General features: G+C 39.5%; 2 protein-coding genes across 4 annotated transcripts in view; one reads left to right on the forward strand and one right to left on the reverse strand.

Moving 5' to 3' along the window:
- The window catches only part of STX18 (syntaxin 18), a 108,037-nt gene extending 100,701 nt beyond the window's left edge, over positions 1–7,336 (forward strand). For both annotated transcript variants that reach the window (XM_075194652.1, XM_075194653.1), the window contains exons 9-11: positions 1,119–1,188; positions 3,843–3,923; positions 6,945–7,336. In XM_075194652.1, the coding sequence (XP_075050753.1) occupies positions 1,119–1,188; positions 3,843–3,923; positions 6,945–7,040 (247 nt within the window). In that variant the 3' untranslated portion in view covers positions 7,041–7,336. The remainder of the gene's footprint in view (positions 1–1,118; positions 1,189–3,842; positions 3,924–6,944) is intronic.
- Positions 7,337–12,582: 5,246 nt separating this feature from the next.
- Positions 12,583–27,615, reverse strand: part of NSG1 (neuronal vesicle trafficking associated 1) — a 47,681-nt gene continuing 32,648 nt past the window's right edge. For both annotated transcript variants that reach the window (XM_075194654.1, XM_075194655.1), the window contains exon 5: positions 12,583–14,177. In XM_075194654.1, the coding sequence (XP_075050755.1) occupies positions 13,977–14,177 (201 nt within the window). In that variant the 3' untranslated portion in view covers positions 12,583–13,976. The remainder of the gene's footprint in view (positions 14,178–27,615) is intronic.

Here is a 27,615-nt window from a genome sequence, read left to right on the forward strand (position 1 = left end):
ACCACACATGGGAGGTTGACAAACGTGGGGAACCTTAATCCTCAACTTTGCTGGTTTTGTCTTTTCCATTAAAACAAATGCAAACAATTGTCAGCTGCAATGTTGTGGAGCAGTATTTGTACTTGTGTCTTTGTTTGCATTGGAGATTTTGTGCACAGTGTGAAATTTTGTTGTGTTTTCATTTTTATATAGCTACAAAACCACTCGGCCTACAATTTAATACAACCTACACATAATGTCTTTCTAACTCTTTAGCGCGCCAGTCAAACTGGTGTCATCAGCAAGGCTGGTGTTATAACGTATAATAGTTTTAATATATATATTTCATTTTTGTACCAATTACCTTGTGGTAAGCATTATAAATGGGTTGATGTAGGTTTTAAGAGCGTAAAGTTATCAGAGCTGAAACAATATTTATCTTTATTGTAGTGGAGGAATTGGACATTTTTATTGTCATGCGTGTCTGTCAGTAACCCATTTTTATTTATTGACGTACATTCTCTTCATACAGTGACGAAGCACACCGGGATTTGTCTATGACAAATGCACAATGCACTTCTGCAGTAAGTAGAGGTATCTACAAAAATCAGTGTCTTAGTTAGACACTCGGCGGCCGATTTCAAATCTGCCACAAATAGCGCAGCGTTAACAGTATTACCATTAATGCGGTAATTTTAACCTGGATTTTTTTTTGAGCCGCGAGTAAAAATCCAGCGTTGGAATTACCGTATTAAGGGTAATACTGCGAACGCCGCGTTATTCGTGGCAGAATTGAATCGGCCCCTCAGACTTCATGTTTTAGGCTTTGTAAGGAGCTTGCAATGATTAGGAGACGTGTTTATAGATGTGTCACAATTTCTTTTACCTAAGACTTCTGTGTCTTGTGCAATTAGGAATACATTTTTATTTATTTTTTTGCTTCAGTAAGTGTTTGAAAAACGTCCAGTAAGCTAATTTAATAAAACTATATGAACTCTAACAAAGTAGAAACATTTCTCAGTGCACAGTTTAGTTTCTTAAATACGTTTGATCCTGAGATACAAATCTTAGCAGTGTTATTGTGTTCCACTTTATTAATGTTACTGAAAACTCATTCTTTTTATTTGCTTTTTTTGCAGGCAAATAGAAGGGAAGGTGGTTGAAATATCCAGGCTTCAAGAGATATTCACAGAGAAGGTGCTCCAGCAGGTTAGTAAGACATCTGGACATGTGCCGTCATCTCTTAGGACCTCCCTGATTGTGCGATATGATCCTGACACTTGGTTCAAGTATGGTTCGGAGAACAGTTTGGGCGAGCTCCAAAGTTGCCATGTTGCATGAGGTTTTGTCAATCTGTGCTCAGGCTGTATCTCTTCTGGTGTCATAGGGGCTGGTTAGTGCTGTCAGAATATAACCACACCGACTGGCCTATAGAAGTCATTTCTCTGCTGCATGTACCAACATATCTGTTGTATTGATCAGATTATTGGGGAAGTGGGGTCGTTGTTGGACCACATATGCTGTCGTATCGGGCCTGCTATAACAGCACATGGACAATATTGGTAATTTTGATCGATAATCTTGTGCTCAGCAGGACAGATAAATAACATTGTAAGGGTATCTCAAGATAACAGATGGGAATTTATAATGTTTGTTTATAAATGTGTCTAAAATAGGCTCTTGAACATTTATCACACACAACACCAGAAAAAGGGGGAGGGGGGAGTGTCCCCCGAAATGGTGTACAGCGCTGCTTAATTGGTGGTGCTATATAAGTAGATGGTGATGCTTAATGTCTGCTTGAGGCACACATCCTGCTTGAGCAGGAAATATAATATGTATAGTCAAGGAAGGCCTTGGTTGGTAAGCATTATCCTGTAGTGTATGGATGTAGAGTAAATGGTTAAACTGACTGCAGTTGCAGGATCGGACATCTGGCATATAACGCTTTTGCTAATTACTGCATCAAACCGTTTCCTTTCTCTGTCGGGGGTATTGAGCTATGTGCTTTTTAATGCTAAAAGTGTTTTGTTTTTTTTCTGTGTAGCACTACTAAATGAATCCCTTATTGGTAGTAAGTGCGCTACCAACAGATTGGGCATGTAAAAGTACTGTTCATCACTGCAGGTGATGAAGCTGCTGCACTAATAGACTGCTCTCGCTTCTCCTGTTTCTTGTCTCTCTCCATCTGACGACTTGCTGGAGGCAGACATTAGTTCTACTGTCACTGAAATAATATTATAAAAAATGTGGGTGGGGGGGGCAATTAAATGTTTGCTGTGGGTTTCAGATGACACCCACGCAGGCTGATAGCAGTCGGCTTCCAACCATTTTCCATCATACTAGACAATGATCCCTTTTATTTCAGATTATTATCAGACATTGTTTCTATTTTGGGGGCCACACAATCCAACATCGCACTTTTTGCTATCCGCTTAACTTGCCCTAGAATCGTCAACTAATATCTGGTGCCGTGGTCTATAGCATATTTATACTGTATTACTATACTATATTTATACTGTTTTATATTTTGCATCAGTTTGGTAACTATTCATTGACATGAATACTTTATGTATTGATATTTTATCTGATTTCTACAAATTGTTGTGTAAATGTATATAGTCACTTTTTTTTTTATGTTTTACTTTTATCAAGCATACAGTATAGACTGATGAAATCAAAATGATGATGGACCATGATTAGAGTCTTTATAAACCATATTTCAGCTTACTGCAATTGATGGGATATCTTTAGTGCTGGGTGAAACGGCTCCACTTACAAGTTCAATGCTCTACGTTTATAAATCCAGCTTAAAAGCACAGGGCAAAACTGGTTCTAATAGGATGGCATTATAAAGAGAGTGAGCTATAGTGGAACTAATACATTTGAAAAAAATCTTTGGGCAGAAAAAATATGTGGTGAGTTGAAAGGAGGGAGGGATATAAAGAGGAGAGCACTGTACTACATAGTTTTTTACTTGCCTACCGTTCATCTAATAATGGTCCCTCCCTGTGTTCCTGGGGTTCTGGATTATACAGCAGCTATGATTTTAAGGCCAGTCACCCATCGTAAACCTACAGTGATAGTGCATTATTGATTTTAAAGTGGGTATACTTGTGTTTGCAGTACAGTGATTCCAGCAATGAAATGGTAAACCGTTTTAATTTTGTACAAAGAGGCATCTACAGTATAACAATTTGTAGTAACTTTAAAGTGGCCACACATTAAAAAAATCCAGCCTGATCACTGAACATTAGTGCAGCAATTACTATCCAGCTGCGTTTTTGGGTCTGAGTTATTGATCGTCGTTAGCCATCTTTGGCAGGTAGTGCAGTCCCTCTTCCCTTCCCAGTGGGAGTTTTCGGGTCAAATCGGACGACAAATTGTGGCCAGCTTTAGTCTAAACCAAGTTACCAGGTGACTGCCTCAAGAACAAAGTGACTTATGGTGCAGACACATATATTCCAAGTCAATAACAAAGGGGGAAAAAATTATTTTGTGGCATTGATTATTAAATATAACATTTGTTTTCCCCATAACATCCTTTTAACGAATGAAGTGCCCGCTAATTTCTTCATTACGACTCTCTCTGTATGTAATCTGTTCCTCCTTTTTCTTAGGACAATGTTGGTGGGGGTTGACCTTCCCTTTAGTAGTGCATGTTTCAGATAGATGCATTTTCATTTTTCTAAAGCATACTTGTGTCTTAAATTAAATTTACATTCTCTAGATTGAGTCATTGCTAGTGGAAGGTAAGTTAGTTGGATTGCTGTGGAGCTTGAGGGCAGATTCACTGGAATATTAATAATAATGCACCGGAACTCTCCAGGGTTAATGTTGCTTCCATACTTTTCATCTGCCAGGAAACAGACATTGACAATATCCATCAGCTGGTCGTGAGCGCCACAGAAAATATCAGAGAAGGAAATGAAGACATACGTGAGGTTTGTCTGTTTGTGCTGTAATTGCTGGTGTATGTGGGGCAGGAGGGGGTGTTTTCATGTTGTTGTTGTTTCCTACTTGTTGCACAATAGCTCTGTGTTCCACGCCACAACAGCAACGCTCTCTATTTACACACATTTCAAACCCAATTAGTCAGACACACATCTCTTTCTTGGAAATTTAGTCTATAAAAAAAAATAAACATTGAATTGCTGCGTTTACATTGTACATACACAGGGAGAATGGCAGTACCTTTCTTAGAACATCGAATTATCATACATCCCTTTACAAGCTGTTCAAGAAGATAGCTACATAATAGGATCCATTATTACTTGGATATCCGGTTTTTGGTATAATCCAAGACTCAAATGTAATTCCTCTGTGGAGCTTGTGTGAGCTGCAGATCAGTCTACACTACTTCTCACACCAGCACAGTTGTATTTATAAGGTGATGGAAGCAGCATGGTGCTTTGTGCCCTAGCGCCCTCTACTCTCTCCCCTGGCACCCTTGTGCCCTGGCGCCCTCTACTCTCTCCCCTGGCACCCTTGTGCCCTGGCGCCTTCGCCTCTATCCCCTGGCACCCTTGTGCCCTGGCACCCTTGTGCCTCTCTCCCCTGGCACCCTTGTGCCTCTCTCCCTTGGCGCCCTTGTGCCTCTCTCCCCTGGCGCCTTCGCCTCTCCCCTGGCACCCTTGCCCCAAAATTAAGTCCTAATTATATGGTGGTATCATTATTTTTCAATGGTATATTTATTTTTTTAAAACTGGAAAAAAAAACAGATTTCATGTCTGTGCATAAACTGGAATAATAAATACATATTTCCTCTAAAACAAATAAACCCTTAAAACGGGAAACCCTGATTATAACCAAGTAAGATTCATTCAGCTGCACAGACAGATTCTTCAACCTGTGTTCTTATAAACATAAAATAAATAGAATGTGATATAGGACAGTAGATATGTTAAATGTATGTACCGTGCATTGTTTCATCATTTTGTTTTACTTGCCCCTAATACCAGAGGTATCCTATACAAATAAGATTCAGCAAGTATTCATGTACTAAAAAAAGGAAGGAGTTAATGGAGCTTTGAATAAAAGCTATATTTTCAATTTTTCTAATGCAGATCTGTTGGCAAACCCTTTTTTGATAATTTAGAAAAGTAGAAATCTATTTTAACATTGTATGTGCATTATGCAGGCAGGCATCCTGCCCCACGTGCAGGGTTTTTTTTTTTTTGGGTTTTTTTTATTCTATTTTAGTAAGTACTCCAGTATTAATCTATTTCCCATTCTTCATTTGTGGCCCGCTATGTGCATTGCCCACGATACCTGTTAGTCTATTTAATGTCTACAGACATCATTGTATGTATTGGTATCGTCTGATCGACATTGACAATGGAGACCTAACGTACTATTCTATGTAATCTCGTCTTGGAACCGTTGTATGTCTACCAGTCTAGGTACAATAATCAGCTATTACTGATGACTTTCAAATTCTCCCTTATAACAAAGCTTTTCCACATCATTTTCTGGATAGTTGACATATCCTTTGTCTGCAGAGGCTTTAGCATTGGGTTAAAAACATTCATGTTATATAAAAATAGTATAGATAATACATACAATTTCACATCCAGTTTTTTTCTAAAAGCGTTTTCTGAATCATGTTAAAGAATGGTGAAGGGGAGATGCAGTTTTGATGGATTAGTACAGCAGTGTAATCCTGACAGCTGTCCTAGCCCGAAGAGCTGTGTCTATACAGCTATATACTTATGATCCCCAGTGTGATAATAACTCTATCACCTTGCCGTGTCGTGTCCGTCTGTAGAATCTCTGAGCCGATAGGAGACACCTAACAGTTATTAACTTATCTGGTTTATCTATAGCTAGCTTGGTTACCGATTTAAATCAAATATTTCCAGGATTAAAATGTTACTATTTATTCGCTTAATGCAAAACTAATCATAGTTTTTAATGTTTTGTCATTTTGTTTTATTAGGAAAGAAACAGTTTCTATTACATTTGTTTTACAAAGCTCATCTTCGTTATTGTGATTGTGTTGTATTACTATTGTAGCCTGTGAATTCACTAAAACCTATACCAGAGGTTTACAGGATTCCGATGCATTCTGTCAATTCTCTAGGAACTAGCGACATCACTGGACCAGTGACAGAAAGTGTTCAGGTGATGTCACTAATTCCTAGAGAATTGATTGGCTTTGTTCTCAAACACATTGATCCAGCCCACAAATTGCCGGTAACCACAGTGTGCAGGCAACAGGTACACTGTAAAATCTAATGAAAGGCAATAGTATGGAGAAATACCATGTGCAGATATTTAGTCTGAGAGTTTAGCAACTAGAGCATAAAATGGACCTATTGTATGACAGACTTGCATGAAAACTGGCATCCGCTGTATCACCCTGTTGCTTACTCACAAGAGGCGCTTGTCATTTTCAAATCCATTTTTTTTTCTTTTTCTCATGAAGTCATTTAGGTTAGAGTCACGGTTTCGGTTCGGGATTTCAAAGGCTAAATTAGCCCAGCCCTACTCTGATCTAATAAACTCTACTCCACCCCAACCCCACCGCCTTTCCAATTTGTAAGAAAGAAAGTCCAGCATAGCCTGAACCTCACCCCAAACACTAAGCAGAACTCTGATAGCCATAGAACGAGCTACACTTTGGAGCAGGCCCCTCGCTTCCTGTGCGCGCCTGCGGGTTATAGCGTGAATTCCAGTTGTCATGTTTTACATAGATTATATCTTTTCTACCATTGGCAAAAGTAGAGATATGCACACAACCTGGATCAGTGACTGCTCCAATAAATAAAAGGGGAGACCGTTGAATGACTTAAATAATTATTTTAGGTGCACGAAAAGATGGGCCTCAATCATGAAACACATAAAGAGTACCCGTAATATACGTCTATCAAATGCTTGTATTTTACAATTTGCCTGTATTATATATGTGAGTAAGTATATTGGCTGTTGTGGCACTTCTCATCCCTGTCTCTATTGTCTTGCAGGCTATTAAGAATAATGCAGGCTTCCGGGTATGGATACTTTTCTTCTTAGTAATGTGTTCATTTTCCTTACTGTTCCTGGACTGGTATGACAGTTAATAATGTCATCAAGCCTCATAGTCATAACTTAATTGCACAATGTTAAACCGCAGTGAAAATGCCACTTCTCCGTTGTACTACTTTGTCTTGAACATTTGCTTGAATATGTTAATAAATGTCACTTCTTATAATGAGGGTCATGGAGAGTATCTTAAAAGAGATTAAGTGGAAGATTTGTATCACCTGAGGAAAGCCCAGACATGACCATACTATCTCGTTTACACAGCGGTGTTTCATTTTAGTGTGAAATGAAGAATGTTTTTATAAATTATATTAAAATATGGTTATTCATGAAAGCGACTTTGTTTCTGTTTCTTAAAATCCCCTAATATGTTGTTTTGTCTGTTATTTTGCCCATTTTTATCACTGATTTTCAGCTACAGTGAAGCCATAACGCTTTCCACTGAGTCCAGAAGCATCTGCTTGAAATACGCTGCTAATTTTCAGCAACACACTATTAAAGGTAGTAATTCTTAATCATTGTGTGTTAATCACCCTGTAAACAATGTCACTGTGAGAATAGTGTCCTAATTAATATTTGATTACTATAGGATAGTACATAATCTAGTTTCTTATAGTATTAAACATCTTAAAAACAAAAATTAAACATCAGGGGTCATGAGAAGTACTGAACCACGGTAACAGTTGGGATTTCACTGAGAATCCATGCTATGGAAGCCTTTGTTCCTGTGATTATTTGTTACTATGCTGTTATGGTTTAAGTGGAATCTCTTTACTTGTTGACACTAATGGAAGCAAAGAAAAGTATTGGAACCTGAATTCACGCTGCTAAAAACATTTAGGGAAATAAATGTTTATTTTGTAAATACTAAGATCAGACATTTGAATCTATTCCCTTTTATACACAATTCTGTTATTTATGGGTAGGACAATGATGTACTGGCAGTGTGTACCTGTTCTCCAAGATCACATAGGTTGTAATTGTACTGTTCTGATTTATACGCCCAAGTAGAATTTTACTTTCAAGCGTATGGGCTCAGTGAAAGTGGCAAAGAGGGCTGTGACCACCCTTGCAATATACAAGAAATTGCTGGCTAATTACAGGAGCATAATGGACCATAACAGCATAATTAACTTTTAATATTGCAAACTTACTCTTGATCTTCGTTCTTTGCTTTGTTTTTGTTTTTTCATTTTGTTTTGCTTTTTTCAGAAACTATTTTTTTTATCCAACAACTGTTCTGTTTACATATTTTTTATTTAAACTATAACAACATACAAATATTCATCTTATTGTTTCCATTATATCACAACCTTAATTCAATAAAGTGAAATTTTATTTCTATAAAACCATGGGGTTTTTGTGCATTAATTCACAATAGATCGTTTACTACAAGATTAGTTTAAACACTAAAATCTATTTTAAAAAATCACTTTTGAAAGTGGTTTAATTGTTTTATATGTGTCCGTATTATCCAAAGTGCAGTGTCCTAACTGTCTATCAATAATATTCAGATACAATGTACAATATTGTATTCTTAAGCAGGGTACACACTAATGCAATTATCGTGCAGATCACACATTAAACTAACATTTGGTCAGATATTGCAAGTGTGTACACTCCCACGATCCTGGTTTATAGCACTAAGGCACATCGTATCGTTTCATTTTATAATCGGACTAAAAATCACAATCAGCGATGGAACGATGTCAGGCAAATGTGGAAGTGTGTAAGCACTCACGTCCAGCAGTGTAGGCAGATACCTGTAGAGTGTGGTCAACATCTTTTCAGCAGATGGTTATGACTGATGAAGAGCACAGATCTGAAGGCAAATCGTGTACGTGTGTACACCTATATCTGTATGATTATTGGTAGTTTCAGTTGTTGGTAAAATCATTACAGAAATGGCATCTGAAGTAAGATTGAATAGGTGTGTACTCTGCTTTACAGTCCACTTCCATCTGTTAAAAAATTACTTTTTATGTGGTCTCCTTTAACGAAAATTTGTCCCTCATCCCCTTACTAGCAGAAGTGTCATAGTTCTATGCCAGTAACTTCTGCATTGGGAGCAGTTGTCATAGGCCCTATTGCAGCAGCTGTAAGGCATTGCTAATAACTGTCCATTGCAGGATGCACTGCAAGTCACTTTAATATGGTGTGCTCTGAAATCTGAGCCCCCTAAACCTTCAGGTTCTGCACCTAAGAAGATGTAGGAGAATGGACAGTACAGGTTAACTTTTTCACATTTTATTTAATAATAAAGAATAGAACAGTAAAAGTGTTCACTGGCAAATCAAAAATTAAAACATTCAATCAGCATGAAGGTAAACTAAGGGCAGACATGCATTAATATTCCCTAAAGTACTATTCTTTATCAACAGACAAGTGAGATTTTTGTAGAAGATGATTAAAGACTATGGTGTGCTAATGTTTTTGTTGTAAATGGTTGTTCAGCAAACTATTCAACCACAGTATAACGATGTGAGTCAGGAATGTGAGGTTCTATCGAGATCCACTATACAAGGTAAGTGCATTCTAATGCAGAGAGTGAATTCATATCTATTCATGAACGTGTATTTTATAAATGTGATCTATCACTACCTGATTACCTTTCTAATGTTCTGCTTAAAGGGCTCCAAGCAAATGAAACATGTTTGTTGTTTTAAACATTTATTTAGTCTAAAAAGATTACTAATCTACACTGAAGATATTTCTTCACCCTTTTGCTAAATTCAAAAACTTTTCTTTTATTTGATTGTTGGTTTTTTTTCTTCTTTCCCAGTCACATTTTAAACCACACTTAAACTTCCTTCATGCATACTACTTATCAATAAACCCTCGGCCTCCAAACTGTATCTCCAGTGTTGAGGGTCTCACTCCTGCCAGCACTGGTAACCGTTGTTTGAAAGAGCAGTCTCTCCTGGAAAGTTGTGGATGCAGCTGATTGGACAGCACAGTTCGTCCAATCAGCAGCATTGTCAACCCATCAGTACAGAGCCGGTCCTTTAAAACTCCTGTAGGCTTTTATGTTTGGATAAGCAACAGTTTTTGACACATGTAGATGCTCCATCATACATGCACCAGATATTTGGCTCTTGTGGTTCAACTCGATGTAGGATGGGGTATTTTCTTGATAAAATATTTAATTTGCCAGGAGTTCTCCTATAATGGACATCCAAGCACTGTTATAAGACCTTGTGCCACCGGAGGCTGCCAGTTTGGAGGTTGAATTATTATGAGCTGACAATGTACTAAGGTAGTGAGATCTTTGTAACATAACCTAGGCCAATACATTTTCATGCCTCAAAGTATACCTGCACTCGCATCTATTTACATTTATTTGAAGGGACATACTGGTTGCAAATTAAATGAAATATCAGCCATGGATTTCCATGAAACGGTGCCCAGTTGGCTGTATTACCATGCATACCTTCTGAATAAAGCATCTATGAAACATTCTTACCATTTGTTCAGAAAGAACCACATGACGTGCCGATTTTAATGCATAATGTTTCAGTGTAGTGTCTCTTAACTCCTATCAGTGTGATACATCAATATGACCTAATATTGTGTAAAGTTAGATGGATGTGTGCTGTAGTGGGCAACAAGGCAAAGTGTACATGTAAACACTTACAAAGATATGTAAAGCATAAATAATACGGCGTTTAAATACATAGCTGGTTGTAATTGGATTATAAGTGATTAACAATAAATGTTATCTCCACTCAGATAAACTTAAGATTCTATTGTAAATCAGGAAACGGTTCAGTGCTTGACTAAGATCATCTCATATTAATTAACACACACAAAGGAGGGAACTTGAATGATCTAACTTTGTTAACTCTTGATGTTCTTAGTGTTAATCAATATCCCTTGTACATAGATTTGAAAATTACAAAGTCATGTATTTTCAGATGACTTCCATTCTATGGGGGTATTCAATTGTTAGGAAATCCCGCCGCGTAATAACTGTGGTAGTTAGCTGGATTTCAGCTCGCGGCTCTGGGAGCTGCGAGCTGAAATCCAGCGAGAAAATTACCGTAATGGTAATAATGCGCGGACCGCGAGATTGTCCGCATTTCTGCCGACAATTGAATATGCCCCTATATGTATTTGTACTGTAGCCTTTTAATTAAAATATCCCCACTGTCTACATCAGAAAATGAGTTTAAAACATTAGGGGCAATTAAATTCAGCGCAATGCACGATAGGTCTCGGTGGGATGTTCGGGCTGTAAAACATCAGAGGTGCAAGCAAAAATCAGTGATGATTTAGGTATCGTAGTACCCTGGAACAGATGCAGCCTATTTTGAGGCTCCTGGGGACCTCGCACTGAAATAAATTACTACCAATGTTTGAACAAGCCTCTCTAACTTTATATTATCACAGTTGCTTTGTTGCCCTGTGTTACACAATGTTGCACCAAATGATAGCTATCTGAAAACTATTGTGAGGATTCACAACACTAGCTCCAGGTGACAGCAGTCAGATAAACTGTTCACAACTATTCACAATGAGCTACAACCACCTTCTCTCAATTCCTGTAATAAGCACTCTGCTAAGAGCAGCAATCTACTGGACGGCTTTCCTTACTCTGACTTGACCTTTTCACTGAAGAGCTGATTGCAATCAGAATAATTTATCTCGCCTAATTGTAGCCTTTATAAAGTCCCCCAGTTCTACCAAACCTTTCCAGAAGTAAAGTTTTGTTTGGGATCTTTTCTTGTGCTTTGAAGAAAATTTGTTTTGTTGGGCGTACATCACGATTCGACCTTCTCTAATCCTTTGACCTCTGATTTGTCTTCCACTATTATACATTTTCCAATCCTTTGACTTCAGCTTGTACCTCACTATCGGCCCTTTCTGGACTAAGCCACTTAGCTGGACATGGTGTTATCTACCCCAGCCAAGTGGTTCCTTCCTGGGAACTGCCAGCACCGTGACAGATACTCTGATGAAAAAAATACATGGCTATAAAGCACAGAAGGATCTAGGAAGATATAGGATGGAGTTTCTAAAAAGTTGCAAGATAGCATATACAAACCAATAAACTGAAGTCATATGAAGGTGGACAAACCCTTTACTAGGATTGTATGTAGCAATGGACTGAATGCATATTATTAAGGACTCACATCAGTTTTATATGTAGATTAAATTGTGTATTCTACAGCTATATAGATTCATTCTGTGATTTATAGATTTTAAGAAAACTGTTTTAAATCCATGGTTAAGCGATGCTATAATAACTTTATTGAGACGTCCTTTTACCATAATGGTCAATTTGGTGGGCTGAAACCAGTAAGCAACCAATCAATTTGCTAGTTTGACCTCACTGAAGCACTGCCTGATTAATATTCATGATGTAGTTGTTCTCAATGAATTAATCTGTGTTCTCATGAATGCAGCCCACATAAGATACCCTTTAAAGCCCTCTTTAAAAGCATGACATTAAAAAAAAAATAGAGTAGGATTTGTAGGACTTATCCTACTAATTTGATATATTTTTATCACCATAGGTATACAATGCATGATTAAAAACACAATCCAAAAATGTAAAAATATAACCACTAGAGATGATGCTTCTAATAGAAGTGTAATTAAGTTTAATCGGAAGAAAGATGATACAAATAAAGACTTCCTTAAAATTGGTCATACCATTCAATTAAGTAAAATCGAAGAGCCAATTCAGTGTTGACTAGTACAACCCCCACACACACATACATCCTCCCCAGGTAAGACAGAATTACCCAGGATCTAGTTCCTGCACTGTGTACAGAAAGAATAAATAGTAAAACATTCAATTTCAGACCTGTTAAATGACGCAGTAAATCTCAAAACTCTTAGTGATCATTAAACCATTTACTTAAATTATAATAACCAGCAACACAGCTCTTATCTACAATCACAACCACCACCCACATGTGAAATTTTCTTGCTACTTCACTTTAAGTATAAAAAAAAAAAAACATCCAAAAATATCCATTGTTTTACATTTCAAATATGTATTTCTTATTGCAAACACAGAACATTGGTTTCATCCCGTCCTTCATGTTACACGGATCGGCTTACATCCATTCATCCACTGCATGACAAAGTGGCATCTTTCTGTAGTTTTGCTTAAGTGAAAATTGTATTATGTATAAATGCTTTATCTTCAATGTCAGAACATATCTTTTCCCCCCAAAACAAACAGGTTTAACGTTGCTTCTAATGATAGTCTATCCCACAACACAAGTCGCCAACTTCGCTCAATAAACTGCACTTTTAGCAACAGGATATGTTAATTGTTTTGAATCATTTACATGCCAAGATATAATGCGTATTAAAAAAAAAAAAAAGACTATCTCAGCAATGCATTTGTATCATCATAGAAGGGAACTGATGTATAAAATATACCATGTATAAAATACCCATTTGTCATATTCACAAAAATAAGTGTTTGGGTTTTTGTGTACTTGGGGGGGGGGGATGTCCCACTTTAAGCAAACTAACAAGATAGGCCTCTTGACATCACATGATCTTACCAATATTTTGTTTTCATTTAGTCCATTAGAGATTTTTGTTATCTTAAGCCATGAACTGGATGAAAAGTAAATAACAGTTTTGCACTTAGTTTTGACATGTTCTGCTGCAAATATTTACCCTATGAACTGATATTTCACCTAAAGACAACCTGGTGCCAACCAAGTCATCCACATTAATTCAAATCTTTAAAAAAGAAAATGAGCAAGCTCTCGTTATAAAGTTATTTCTTTGCCAGCTGTTGATGTATGATCTGTACAGGTATGTATGCACAGCGATACCATTAAACAGAAGCGTGCTTTTTGTTTTGCGTTTTAAAACATAAATACAAGTAATTTCTAAATTAACCTTAACTACTTGACTGCCAGCGAGGCAGAGCAGTTAAATGTGATTTTAAAGTTCTTTTTTTGAGTTCACTTAACATTGAGAAAAAAAGGAATGTGCCTGGGCAGCTAAGCCGACTTCTGGGATGCCTCTGTCTCCTGCTCGGACAGCTTCTCTTCTGATAGAACAGTCATCCATGGGGATACGGAGCGTGTGATGGTTTGCTTGGCAAGGTTGTAGTGATTGATGACTGTGTAAAACTTCCCCTGAGCGCTCTGATCTTGTTCAGTGTAGTAGTTTTCAAGAGCCGCTGGAATACATCGATTGTTCTGTAAACAGATAAAGAGGAAATGAATCGGTGGACTGAAGTTGTACAGTTAGATACTTCAAGAAATCCTAACCTTTTTCAACTGAGAGCCAAGTTATTTGTGAAATGGCTTCATAACACATGGTTCATTTTTTTATTTACAAAATATGCTTCCATTGAGTTAAGAGTTGTCTACAATTTAGGTATATTTAAAGGCACAGTAACCACCAATATTTTTGTTGCTTAATTATGCTAGTACAAGAAAAAACATGAACTAGCTTTATTCTATTCAGGCAATGAGCAAATTTCAGGGGGTAAATATATCAAGATGAGAGTTTCCGACGGGTTTGAAAAGTGGAGATTTTGCCTATGGCAACCAATCGGATTCTAGCTATCATTTTGTAGAATGTACTAAATAAATGATAACTAGAATCTGGTTACTGTAGGAAACTTTTCCACTCTTCAAACCCACCGTAAACTCTCAGCTTGATACATTTACCCCCAGGGGTTGTCTGCCGCCTCTTTGCCCATTCTCAGACTTCTGGACCAACTCCCAATGACATCCCCCAGTGATCTCATGTTACTTTCTTGGCGCTAGCTTTTGTAATGTGAGAGGATCATGTCACGTGATTGACAGTAGGGCTCTGATATTATACAGTGACATATAAGACCAACAAATAAGATTGTAGGAAAGAGTTTCAAGAGGATTCTGTAGTGGAAAGGGAGCCAGTGTAAGGCGAAGGAGAGGAGGAGCGTCGTGAAAGAAAGATGAGCCTTGCTGCCGCATTGAGAATAGAGCAAAGGAGGGCAAGATGGAAGGGAGGGAGCCCGTTGAGGAGGTTACAGCAATTAAGATGGGAAAGAGTGAGTGGATAAGGGTTTTGGCGACATCCTGAGAAAGGAAGGGTTGGATGCGGGCAATATTCCATAGTTGAAAGCAACAGGATTGGGCAAGGGATTAAATGTGTGGGGTAAAAGGTGTTGAAGGTTACCCCCAGGCAGTGGAGTTGGGGGAACAGGAGAGATCAAGATGGGGTGAAGATTTAGAATGGAAAACAATGAGTTCAGTTTTCGTAATGTTGATTTTGAGAAAACGTGAAGTCATCCACGAGGCTGTGGTGGAAAGTCAGTCAACACGAGAGAGGAGGAGGGTGGGGGGGAAGAATATGAGATGTAGAGTTGAATGTCATTGGTGTAGATGTGGTACTGGAGACCAAAGGAAGAGATGAGATTGCCTAGAAAGGTAGTATACACTAAGAAAAGAGGGCTGAGAATAGAGTCCTAAGGGACTCCCAACGTGGAGGGTGGTGAGAAAGGGTCAGCAGTGTAAATAGAGAAGGAGCGGTTGGCAAGGTATAAGGTGAATCATGTGAGGACATTACCAGGGATGCAGAGAGAAAGAAGGGTCTGCATAAGGAGGGTCTGCATAAGGAGTGTGTAAGGCTGCAGAGGTGCAAGAGAATGAGCAGGGAGAAGTGACCCCTGGATTTGGCCAGGGTGGTTTCAGTGGAGTTAAGGGGACAGAATCCAGATTGGAGGGGGTCGATGAGAGAGTTAACAGAGAGGTGACTGGTGAGGCAGGTGCAGACAATTCGTGAGTAGTTTGGAGGCATAGGGGTGAAGTGAAATAGGGTGGTAGTTAGCGAGACTGGTGGGGTCAAGGTTGAGTTCTTAAGAATGGGGGAGATGAGGGCGTGTTTGACAGAAGAAGGGACAATGCCAGCGGAGAGTGACAGATTAAAGAGGTGTGCAAGGTGGGAGCAAGCAGTAGGGAGAGGGAGAGAAGGAGGTGAGAAGGGATGGGATGCAGTTGGCAGGGCGATGGGGAGAGGAAAGAATGAGAAAGTAGAAAAAGGAAGCAAAGTCTGTGGCAGAGAAGGATTGCAGTTCTAAAAAATAATATTATAAATAACATACACTCATTTTCAGAACATCTCGGTGGGATTATTTGTGGAGATGTCCATGCAGATTTTTCAAATTCCCCTTTAATAGATTCCCATTGCTCTACACATCAAAATGCAGAGAAGTTATGCTATCTTTAGGTGTATGGCGATTTTTTAAATTTATTTTAAAGTGGAGATTTACCTGGCAATTTACCTTTTTAGTGGATTAGGTGAACTGCAAAGCTTAAATCACCAAAAAATGAGGTTTGTCAAATAGACCTTTTATCCCCACTTAGAGAGAAATGAACTTTGGCAAAAGAGTTGATCACAGAGTGAAAAAGAGAGTTAATTTGTGAGCTACCATTTATTTCACAGCCTGAACAAGCTAATTTGTAGACGTAGAAAATTTAAAAATTACAGAGAACTTATCGAATATATTTTCTAACGGGTATGCAGAAGTGGTAACCAAGCAACCTCATTAGATAACCTGGCACCATTTTATCTAATATATATAAGCCAAGCGGCGTGTGTTAGTCTATGTGTGAAAAAAAATAAAACCAAGCTGCAGAGCCACCTGCTGGGCGGAGTTATACACTGACCTACTAAATTCTTAGTGTGTGTGGGGAAAAAACCTCAGAAAGGGCTGAAATTTGGTATACTAAGATGTTTTTAATTTGTTAATTTTGTTAATTGTTAAGTGTTTATAAAGATTTAAAAAAAATATATATATATTTCTTGAAGGAGAAGTGACAGTTGGGAGTGGTTGGTGGTTGCCGGGGGTGACAGTGGGGAGTGGTTGGTGGTTGCCGGGGGTGACAGAGCGAGAGGAGTGTGATACTCAGGACCGCTGAGAGAGATCCCTGTGTCTGGATAGACATCTGGATAGATGTGGCGATGAAAATGAAGGATGAGGTGATGGAGAAGAATGATGAGGTGGTGACGTGGACAAAACCACGTTAAAAAAGGGCGCTTGCGTCGGGAAGTAACGCTCTTCCCCTGAGGAGGCCTGGGCTATGGCCCAAATGCATGACAAGAACCTTTCTAACACCTTAAGTAGCTTGATTTGACTAGAATGCATGAGTATCATGCATGGGTTAACTTGTATTCTTATATCCGCTCTGAATATAACTTGATAATTTATTGGTAAGGAAAACAATGGCTACTCTGCAGTCAGCCCCTTTTGTTATACTCGTGTAGACTGTCCTGAGTCCTACATTTTGGGAGAGTTACAGGAAATGTGTCAAAGGCTAAATAGTGATTTTAAAAGCTGCCCCATGAGAAGAAAAAACCCCATCATAATAGAACACACAGTCATGGCAAAGAGAGATGGTATAAATAGAAACTTAATAATACATCCCCATTAAAATAACAAAATAAAATTGGATTTCTTTGGAGAAATAGGTCACATTTTACCTAATAAGATAAAATGGTTTCCCCTTTTACAGCATTTGGTATAAAACAGGAAGTACACAGTATTATATGTTCTACACATAGTTAACTATGTATTTTAAAATGTCTAATTAGAACACAGTGTTCAGACACCAACACTTAAAATATCTGAACTAATTAATATCCTACTTAGCAGTGGTTGTGGTCTGATGCTTTGGAGTCTGTACAGGAGTTATGCCGCTGCCTAATATACTGACAATGGTGGTCTTATGGCTTCTGTTTATTCTGGCACATATATATGATGAGTAAACATGTAAGATACATGTACGGTAGATCATACAGAGAGTCTAGATAGAATACTGGCACTGGGGCACTGTGTAGGTGGCTGGTGTATGCTTAGACGAGGCACTTGCCATGTGCCCCGGGTGGGGGGGGCGGCACAAGGCAAGTGCCCCATTCCCACTGCAGTGACAATAGGGTACTTTATCCAATATAGTAAATGTGCGATAAAACCACTCTCGTATCTCCAATTATCAGGAAGTCTAATGGACATTGTGAAAAAATAAAAAAATAAACGCTTCCACCAATGAGGATAGCATAGTGAAAGGAATAATTAAATATACGTTTATATTTGCCTTCGTTATGGTAATAGTAAAAGAAGTTATGTATCTTAAAACATTGAATACTAATAATACTTCTAATGTTACTCCCATACCGCTCAACAGTCCCTATTTAAGCGGGACTATCTTGATTCGCAGACCCAGAAAGATGTGTGGCCTCACATAATGTGAAAGTGATGTAGCCATGGTTTGGCGGATCATGGGAGGAGCTTATTTGAGTCCCAGTTTTGCTTTTTAAAATGTTGGGAGGTAAGCTTAATATATATAAACTAGAGGACTTTGACATGAGCTGGTTTCAAATGTACCTGATATACAGTATGTGTACAGTATTAGACAGTGATGGGTAACAACTAGCCCTAGGGCCCCATGCAGCTCTGAGCCTTTACCTGTGGCCCCCCAGCTCCTTCCTGCTTTATTGTCTGTCTTATGTTTGTTATTACAGATAGGTGCTTCTTCTATTGTTCTGATATTAAGACTTGTATGGCCCCTGAAGTGTGCATCAGGTTGCCTGTCACTGGTATAAGATTATTTTATTTTTTTTAGCTTCTATTACATGACAAGTGTACTGTTAAGGGAAGCTGAAGTTTGATGTAGTGCATCTGTATAATAATAATAATAATAATAATTATACATATATAAACAAATTATTTCAAAACCATTTAAACTGCTGTTAGAGGGAAGCTAATCTGACTTTAAATTAAATATACTGTTTGATGGCTCCAAAATAAATAATTTATTTTGTTTATAGATTTATATTATGTTTGGTTGATAAAAGTATCATTCTGACTACTTACTAGATTGTTTTGGTGTTCTTCCACCACAATAGCGACAACTGAGATATAAACACAATAGTGGTCCAGAGAGAATGAGGTTGCTAGGTAACAGGTGTTGGTATAAAGAAATGTCACACTATAGTGTGTAGGACTCGATGATGCTGGCTAGCAGAAATACACATCACTGTTATATGAAGGGCAACACAAGGAGTTTCACATACAAATGATGCTTCATCGACATCTGGATACAAGCTCACGTTTGACTGAGTACATCCAGATAGACAATTTATTGCTCTTGTTATTCCTTCATGCCCGGTCCAGAAGCCTCTTTCCATGTGAGTACTTGGTATTTTTTATTTTAGAGCTCCACTTAAGTCATGATCACGTTCATTGACCATCACTGGATAAGTGATGGCTCATTCTTACAATCTGTGCCCTGTATTTTGCTGGTTAAAAGAGCAAAATAGTGACTTTAAAGGACCGGGCCACTCATATGTCCTCATTTTGTTTACAAATAAAATAGGGGGGACCTTATAAAATACTCCACCAAGAAAATGGAAAATGTCAAATCAAAATCTGTGGAATAGACGTGAGCACATGCTGTCCAGAAAGGTGTTCAGTATAGACTTATGCTTATTGAATAAGAAGAACTTGTTTAATTCAAGATTCTTGCATGTATCTATGTATATCAACAGCAATGATTTATTTACTGTGTGTATCAGCAAAGCACCAGCTGATGTCCTAGGAAAACATACTATAGGTGGAGGACCATTGCTTCAATATTTCTGGCCGTGTGGTGTATCTTATTGTCCAAGAAGCTGATACCTTTTGTCTATATTCTGATATCCTGAATCTCATGCAAACTTACTGCTATCGGTTACCTACAGGGCTCCCGATAATAGGCTTCATACATAGGCTTCATTACTTTTAGAAATTTGATTAATTAGACTCTGCCCTTGCAAAGACATCTGAGCCGTCATTGATTGATTGGAGTGTTAGGAAGCATTTAGTGGACACGCACTGAAAATAGCACATGCTGCCAACCCGCAGAGCTAGAAACACCATATGCAAGTTATTTAATCAATTATACTTTAGAACAGGAGTCCTTAACCTACATCATCCCAGACCCAAATTATGTCATAAGGTACTTATTTGTAATTACTTTTCTTTATTTCATTTATTATTGTTCAAAATACATTTAATAGGAAACTGGGGGTTAATATTGAGAAATGATTATTAATCAGTATATTCATTTGTAGTACACAATAGATTTGCAAAGAGAGAATAACACTGGGCAGAACAAACAGGCACCTTGAGTCTAAATGAAACACATCCTCCAGCTCATTTAACCCCACCCCCCCTGCACATTTCTCTGCCTCTATCTGTACTTCAACACAACACAGCCCTACCCCCTCCATACAAAACAGATCCTCCCTAGTAAAATCCTAATGCGAGGTACACGATGGAGGTTTTTCAGCCAATCATCGGGCCGATAACCAACCGCTCGGACACATATCGCAATAGTATGTATCATCCAGGGCCCGATTGACCATAGGGCTAACTGGGCTACAGCAGGGGGCTCTTGAAAGTGCTCAGCAGCAGTATTGATCGGTCGGGGGCGCCCCCAGCCCAATCAGTGCTGCTGAGCACTTTCCCTGCAGTCCTTCCCCGGCGCGCTGTAGTCTCCTTACTGAGGAGATCTCGTGAGTCTCACTCTCACGAGATCTCCTCAGTAAAGAGCGCACAGCGCGCTGGGGAAGGAGGTTAGTGCCGGGGGGGAGCGGGCAGCTCGGATCACCGGGGGGCCCTCATGGGGGAATGGAGGCCCCCTTAGCCCAGGGGCCTCCATTCCCTCAATCCGGCACTGGTATCATCACACAATGAACAAAATTCATTCCAATTTGCTGACTGTCGTTTCATTTGGTTGGTCGTACTGTTTATTAATCTCATTCCAATCACCTTCCGAGCATGTAGTGTGTATGCACTCACGATCATGATAACTCCATAGAGGTTACAGACTTGCAGTCGTTGCAGCCAATGCCGGCAATGCACATACAGGTACTGTAGATGGAACAGTTTGTTCATTCTGAGACTGAATGTTTATTTTCAGAGTCACAGAAGGTAATGAAATTTGTTAGGACATGTGGATAACGATAACAAGGAGGTTTTAATCAGTGTAACAGGAATGAATGAATGAGTGACTATTGTGCTGTCATTCTCTAAACGACTAGAGGACCAGATGAAGAGCAGAGATCTGAAGGTAAATCATGTCAGTATGGATGAATCGACTGAGCGAACGGATCTTCAGTCATTAGTAAAATCATTGTAGATAACACGCAGGACAGAAAATTCTTCCGTGTGTACCTAGCCCAAGGCTGATATTGCAGCATTATTTACAAATTCCCTATCTATCGGCTCCATCATAGCCCTTGTGTGGGTCAGATAATGACACAAGGGTCAACTTAGCCAACCAATCCGAATATATCCCACAGAATATCCAGCACTGTAAGAGGGTAACTATTATAGTAATAGGGAGGCAAAGAGGGGTGTTGACGGATGTCTGTCTAAAAGAATGAGCGATACAAGTATATTACTTTCCTGCGTACAATTTTATACCAGGATAGTCCTGCCACTATAGTTGCTGGTATGTATCCCTGTTTAGATGATGTGATTGCTGCCTCTCACTCTGAAGAGCAGCCTGTGATCTTCTGGACTGCCACTCAGGACCCAGAACTAAGGTCTTTGCTGCGGATGCTGAACTAAACTCTTGGGATCCAATTACTGAAGAGGCAACAATTGTCAGGCTGTGAGCTGAATATTTTACCAGGATCATTCTTCAGATGTCTGGAATCAAAAGCTTTCAAATTCAGAGTTGTTTATTTAGGCAACTGAGCTGCAAATATTTTGTAGCAAAGGGAAGAGACATTGTGAGAATGATCAGATGGGTTTGTTTGAATTGGCATGCTTGAACCTGTGCTTTTTTCGCTAAAATTATAATTCCTATAATTTATTTAAGGCCAAGGGGGATTAACGGCTGTCTTAAGGAAAACCTGGCATGCGTGTGTTGCCTAAAATATAATGCTGCTGTTTTAAGCACAGTAAATTAAAATGTTTACTGCAATCTCTGCAGAGCCCAGTCAGAAAAGAAAGAAAATATTGATGGCTGTCATCTCTGCTCTGCCACTGCAGTCTTCACAATCTCAGCCAAAACACCCCTGTCTAACACGCCTTAAACTATGGGCAATAACCCCTGTATAGACCAGAGATACTGTTTTAAAAAAAAAAAAGAAGAAAAGAATATATTAAAAAGAGCTACATATTCTAACACTACATAAACACTCCTCTTTCCTGATTTTTAGACTTTCCAGAGCAGGACATATGTGTGTTATATAAACCTTTCAACCACAACATTGAAACCACTGACAAGTAAAGTGAATAACACTGATTATCTCACTACAATAGCACCTGTCAAGGGATGGAATATATTAGTCAGCAAGTGAACAGTCAGTTCCAGGGCCATCTTAACAACATTATGGGCCCCCGGGCAAAGCAGTGCACCGGGGCCCCTACATATATAGATATAGATGTATACAGATATAGATATATAGAGATAGATGTACTTGCTCAGTGACCCTTGAAGGTTTTTTTGCAGGTTTTTTGTTTTGCAGGATTATTTATTCTAATTAAGAGCCCTGCCTATGGGGCCCCCTTGCCCATGGGGCCCCCAGGCACCTGCTCATCGTGCCCAATGGAAAAGATGGCCCTGGTCAGTTCTTGAGGTTGATGCGTTGGAAGCTGGAAAAATGGGCAAGTGTAAGGAACTGAGCGACTTTGACAAGGGCCAAATTGTGATGGCTAGACGACTGGGTCAGAGCATCTTCAAAACGGCAGGTCTTGTGAGGTGTACCAGGTGTGCAGTGGTTAGCACCTTCCAAAAGTGGACTAATTAAGTTCAGATGGTGAACCAGCAACAGGGTCATGGGAGCCCAAAGCTCATTGATTAGCGTGGGGAGCGAAGGCTGGCCCATCTGCTCCAATCCTACAGAATAGCTACTGTAGCATAAAGGATAGGTGACAGAACACACAGTGCATCACAGCTTGCTGGGTATGGGTCTGCATAGTCGCAGACCGGTCAAAGTGCCCTTGCTGACCGCCTGTCCACCGCCGAAAGTGCCTACAATGGTTACATGAGCACCAGAACTGGACCATGGCGCAATGGTCCAGTTCTGGTGCTCATGGACCCATTGTACCCATTTTCTTATGAATCTCGTTTTTTTTACATCATGTGGACGACAGGTGCGTGTGAGTCATTTACCTGGGAAAGAGATGGCGCTAGGGTGCACTCTGGGATGAAAGCAATGTGATGCTCTGTGCAATGTTCTTAGGTCCTAGCATTCATGTGGATGTTACTTTGACACGTGCCATCTGCCTAAACATTGTTGCAGACCAAGTACAATCTTACATGGCAATGATAGAGAGGTTACTTATTCACACTCACACATATCCTGCCCTGCTCATACAGTACCAGCAGGAGGGAGGTACATTGTTTTGTATCATATTGTGTTTCCTCTGTCAATAAATGATTTAGCAGTGCTGTAATTGGTAGAGGGACAGAATTAGGACAGAACATTAGAATTGAGACTTAAATCAAGACTGTTGAGAGGAATGCAGTAGACCGATTTAAAGGTAACTTCTGGTTAGTTTCTGTGGTTTAGTGCACTTAAATACAATGTTCATCAATAACCTTAAATGCTGCAAATCAGAAAATGTGTCTTCGTTGGTTGATCTCTTGAGGCTTATGTTTCCACACTGAGAACTGGGTGTTGCCTACATTGACACAACGCATAGTTACAGCAACATCCGTCATGGACTCTCTGCAAGCCACTTTGAAACCTCTTGTGAATAGTGTATACAATGCAAATGTGGGGGGTATTAACAGACTCCTGATTGACTTCAGTACTCCTATCTTGGAGTCCAAGGGGTAAACTTGTCAAGTTGCGGATTTGAAAAAAAATGGAGGTGTTTCCTATAGCAACCAGATTCCAGCTGTCATTTTGTAGAATGTACTAAATAGGTGATAACTAGAATGGGATTAATTGCTATATACAACAACTCCATTTTTTTTCAAACCCGCTGCTTGATAAATTTACCCTCAGGTAAGAATTTGAATATCCAAAGGTGGAACATTTAGAAACGGTAATATAGATTTAAGCTAGAAATGCTCAGGCTTGGTTCTCCGAGAACCGAACACACCCAAACTTAGCAGATCCGAGTGCCGAGCCGGCTCGGTACTTTCGCGCGCCCTCGCATTCGAAAACGAGGCGAAATGTCATTGTTACGTCGACGGATCTTACAAGTTCTGGATTCTATAAGTACTGCCCTCCACAGCGATCCAGCGCCTTTTCACAGAGGACACAGAAGGGGTAGCACAGTTCTTGGCAGTCTGTAGAGCAGTTGGGCAGCGTCATAGGTAGAAAAGAAAGAGGAGGGGTAGCAGTGTTCTTCAAAGTCTACAGTGAAATTCAGGAGAGCTCCATTGCTAATTGTCATTTCTGAAATAGAAAGAATTAATAGGTCTGGCAGGCTTGGATTTCTAAATCTGCAGTCTTTGTTTGAAAGTGTATGAAATTAATATTGTGACCTGTGATGTGGTCAAAATTGACTGCAAATGACTTGAAATTAGTGTTATTGAGGTTAATAATAATGTAGGGGGGAAGCAAAAATGTGATTTTAGCAAAAAAAAAAAAAAGGATTTTAGAAAAAAATCGGGATCCAAAAATACGAAGTTAATCCAGATCCAAAACCAAAACACTTGGGTCAGTGAACAGCTCTAATTAATTTAAGCAAATCCATTTTAATACTTTTACAGCTCATTTACAGAGGTAAAATAAACCATTTCCTTTGTTGCAGCTGATGCTTTAGGTGTTTTCTTCATTCTGTCTATTGGATATAATGAGTCTGGTGCAGTTACATCAAACATAGTCTGCTTAATCAGAACACATCGCCGTTGTGTGGGATTCTACCAGAAACACACCTTTGTGGGAATATATTACTAAATTCAGCCTGCAGTCTGTCATGACAAGCATGACACTGTCTAGAAAGTATATGCTTGTAACCATGGTATGATAACATTTAGTAAAGCCTATAACTATGGTAAAGCAGTAAGGGCTGTGCTTTCTGGTGCTGATAAACTGAACACCACGTTTGGCAATTAACTTCAACAGAGTGAAATAACTGCACCAGTATGATATAACTTGACACGTGCTTTGTTTATAAACATGAGTACCAAGCACCGCTTTAAATGCTACACACCCCAAGGCCCCAGTTCTGATGTGGGCGGGGCTAGAACAAAACTTTGGCAATCAGATCATCAGAATGCAGCACAGAGCACATCCGTAGATATGCGCATCTTGCGGGAAGTAGTTGCCTGTCTGCTCATATGATTGTGTTAGTGAGGGCAGGTCTGCCTGTGACAGGCAGATGCTTCTGATTGACTAGATAGATCAAACATACTATATTTGTAATCAATGTAAAATCTGTAAAACTAAACTTTTTCTAACTATAGTAATACTGTCAGGAACCCCTCTCCAGCTAGTACGACAACACCCGGAGTCTGCTCTGACAGTCTGGTGTTCACTGGAGCCCCTAGTGGTGGGGACAGACTTGGCCGCAGACTACAGAGGGTCGTGTGATGTGTACCAGCTGTGGAGAACCCAGGAGCAGAGGGTTATTGCAGAGAGTGTATCCAAAGAACAGGCCGAGGTCAGAGGTCACTTGCTAGATAGAGTCGTCAGAAAACACTCCAGGGGTCGGGGTTGGGGTCACGAGCAAATCAGCAGTATCAGAGGTTCAAGCCAGAAGGTCAAGGGCACAGGCAAAAAGACAAATCCAAGGTACAGGCAGGGGTCATACACGGCAAACGGAGGTCCAAAGGTTAAACACCAACAGCACAGCAGCAGGCAGCAACACAGAAGTCTGGAAGCTATAACCGGCAGGGAGGCTAAGCCCTCCCTGCCTTAAATACTACAAGCAGCCAATCAGAGCCTGGCTCTGAAGTATACACAGCCTTCTGCATATGTTTAGATTATATTCATTAATTAGCCCGCAGGCTAGTGGAGTTGATTTGCGCACGCGCCCGGCTTTCTTTCGTTGCTGGGACGCGGCGCTGAGGGGGAAGTGTCCGACCGTTGCGGCCGGAAGTGACATCCCGGTCATCAAGATGACGGCCGGGACGTCGGGGAGTCCAGTCGCGGCAGCGGCAGCGGCGAGTACCGCCGCGGCTCGTAACAAATACATAGAGATCTACTAGGCTATTTACATTGGTAATCAACACATGTTCTATATGAGCTTGAATGTAATGTTGGGAAACATTGGCAAACATGTATGCAATATTAAAAATAAATTGGATGATCATAGTATCCCTACACCCCTTCAAAAATGACATAATTCAGGTTCATAAAGCCTTAAATTGAAGTTAATAAAACATCGCCGGGATAGATTGTTTGAGATTATCAGTACGCAAACTATACTGGATCCTTTCTTGCCTTCAAAACCTAAATAAGTGATGTGAGATTCACATTTTTTTGGATTGATTGATATAATATAGACTCACTATGTTTTGGATGTATAAGTTTTATAATTTTCATATATATATTTATATACTTAGTTATAGTGATTGCAGACTGGGTAGCACAGCATTAGTTTGCGATCTGAAGTTTGGGATCCTCCCCCTAACAGATTTGAAAAGGTTTGTGACTACACCCTCCATCAGCTCAGTACTCAGTAGGGCGTCTCAGATAAAGCTCAGTGGAGGCGCTGTGGTGTTGTCCTGCAAGAGGTAGGAAAGTAGAAACGGACAACCAGTTGGAAATGGAAAATAATCCGTCACAAAAGAACTTGATTCCACCTTCAGGAGTTCAGTAGGGCTTAAGAGAAAGCCAGGGTTATATTACATGCTTCCAGCACTTCTGGCTATCTCCCTGGTCTTGTCAGATGACAAACGCGTTGGGCGTGGCATGACTGACTATCTATATAGACACTGTTGAAAATGAAAATCTGGTGCACCTTCACTTGAGTTTAGCTGATCCTTTAGACAATGACATGCAGACCATGTATATCCATTAGTGTATGCAGCATAGTAACACTTAATATTTACATGGCTTCTCCAAGCCAAAAAAAAGGCAGCTATAGCACATTGGTATATCAGTATAAAATAAGGATTCATTACATCCACACACACATGAATAGATCTGTTTTTAAATAAATGTGTTTATTTGGTCTCGTTTCCCTTTAAGTATTTCTAGAGCAGCCTCGGCCCCCTCACATTTTCTCTGCTGTTTCAGAAATGTCATGTTCTTTCCATTTCCCTAAATAGAAATGGTTTCCTTTTGTTCCAGAAACCATTTTATTTAATTACTGGAGTCAACACAAATGTCTCTATTAACCGCGAGACCAGCACATCATGATATCGTTTTCATATCCAGGTGTAATTCAGACATTGCTTTGAGCTAATTTCTAGAGCACGCTGTGTTATTCTCCATGTAATAAAATGCACTTCAGATTTCCTTTATCCCCAACAGAGGTTCACAATAGAAACCCCTAGTGGGGTAGTCATATTAATTCTACGGAACATAAAGAACTTTTGAAACCTCAAGAACACACTTTCAGGCAATGCTATAGCAGGTCAACAAATACTGGTGGACATCAATGTTTTCTAATGTTAAGTGCACGAAGTCTAAAACTGGGAGTCAAAAAGGGCAATTACTGAGCACATGAAAAAGAAAACGGGAGATCGA

This window comes from Mixophyes fleayi, chromosome 1 (genome assembly GCF_038048845.1).
Source record: "Mixophyes fleayi isolate aMixFle1 chromosome 1, aMixFle1.hap1, whole genome shotgun sequence".
NCBI classification, from domain to species: domain Eukaryota; kingdom Metazoa; phylum Chordata; class Amphibia; order Anura; family Limnodynastidae; genus Mixophyes; species Mixophyes fleayi.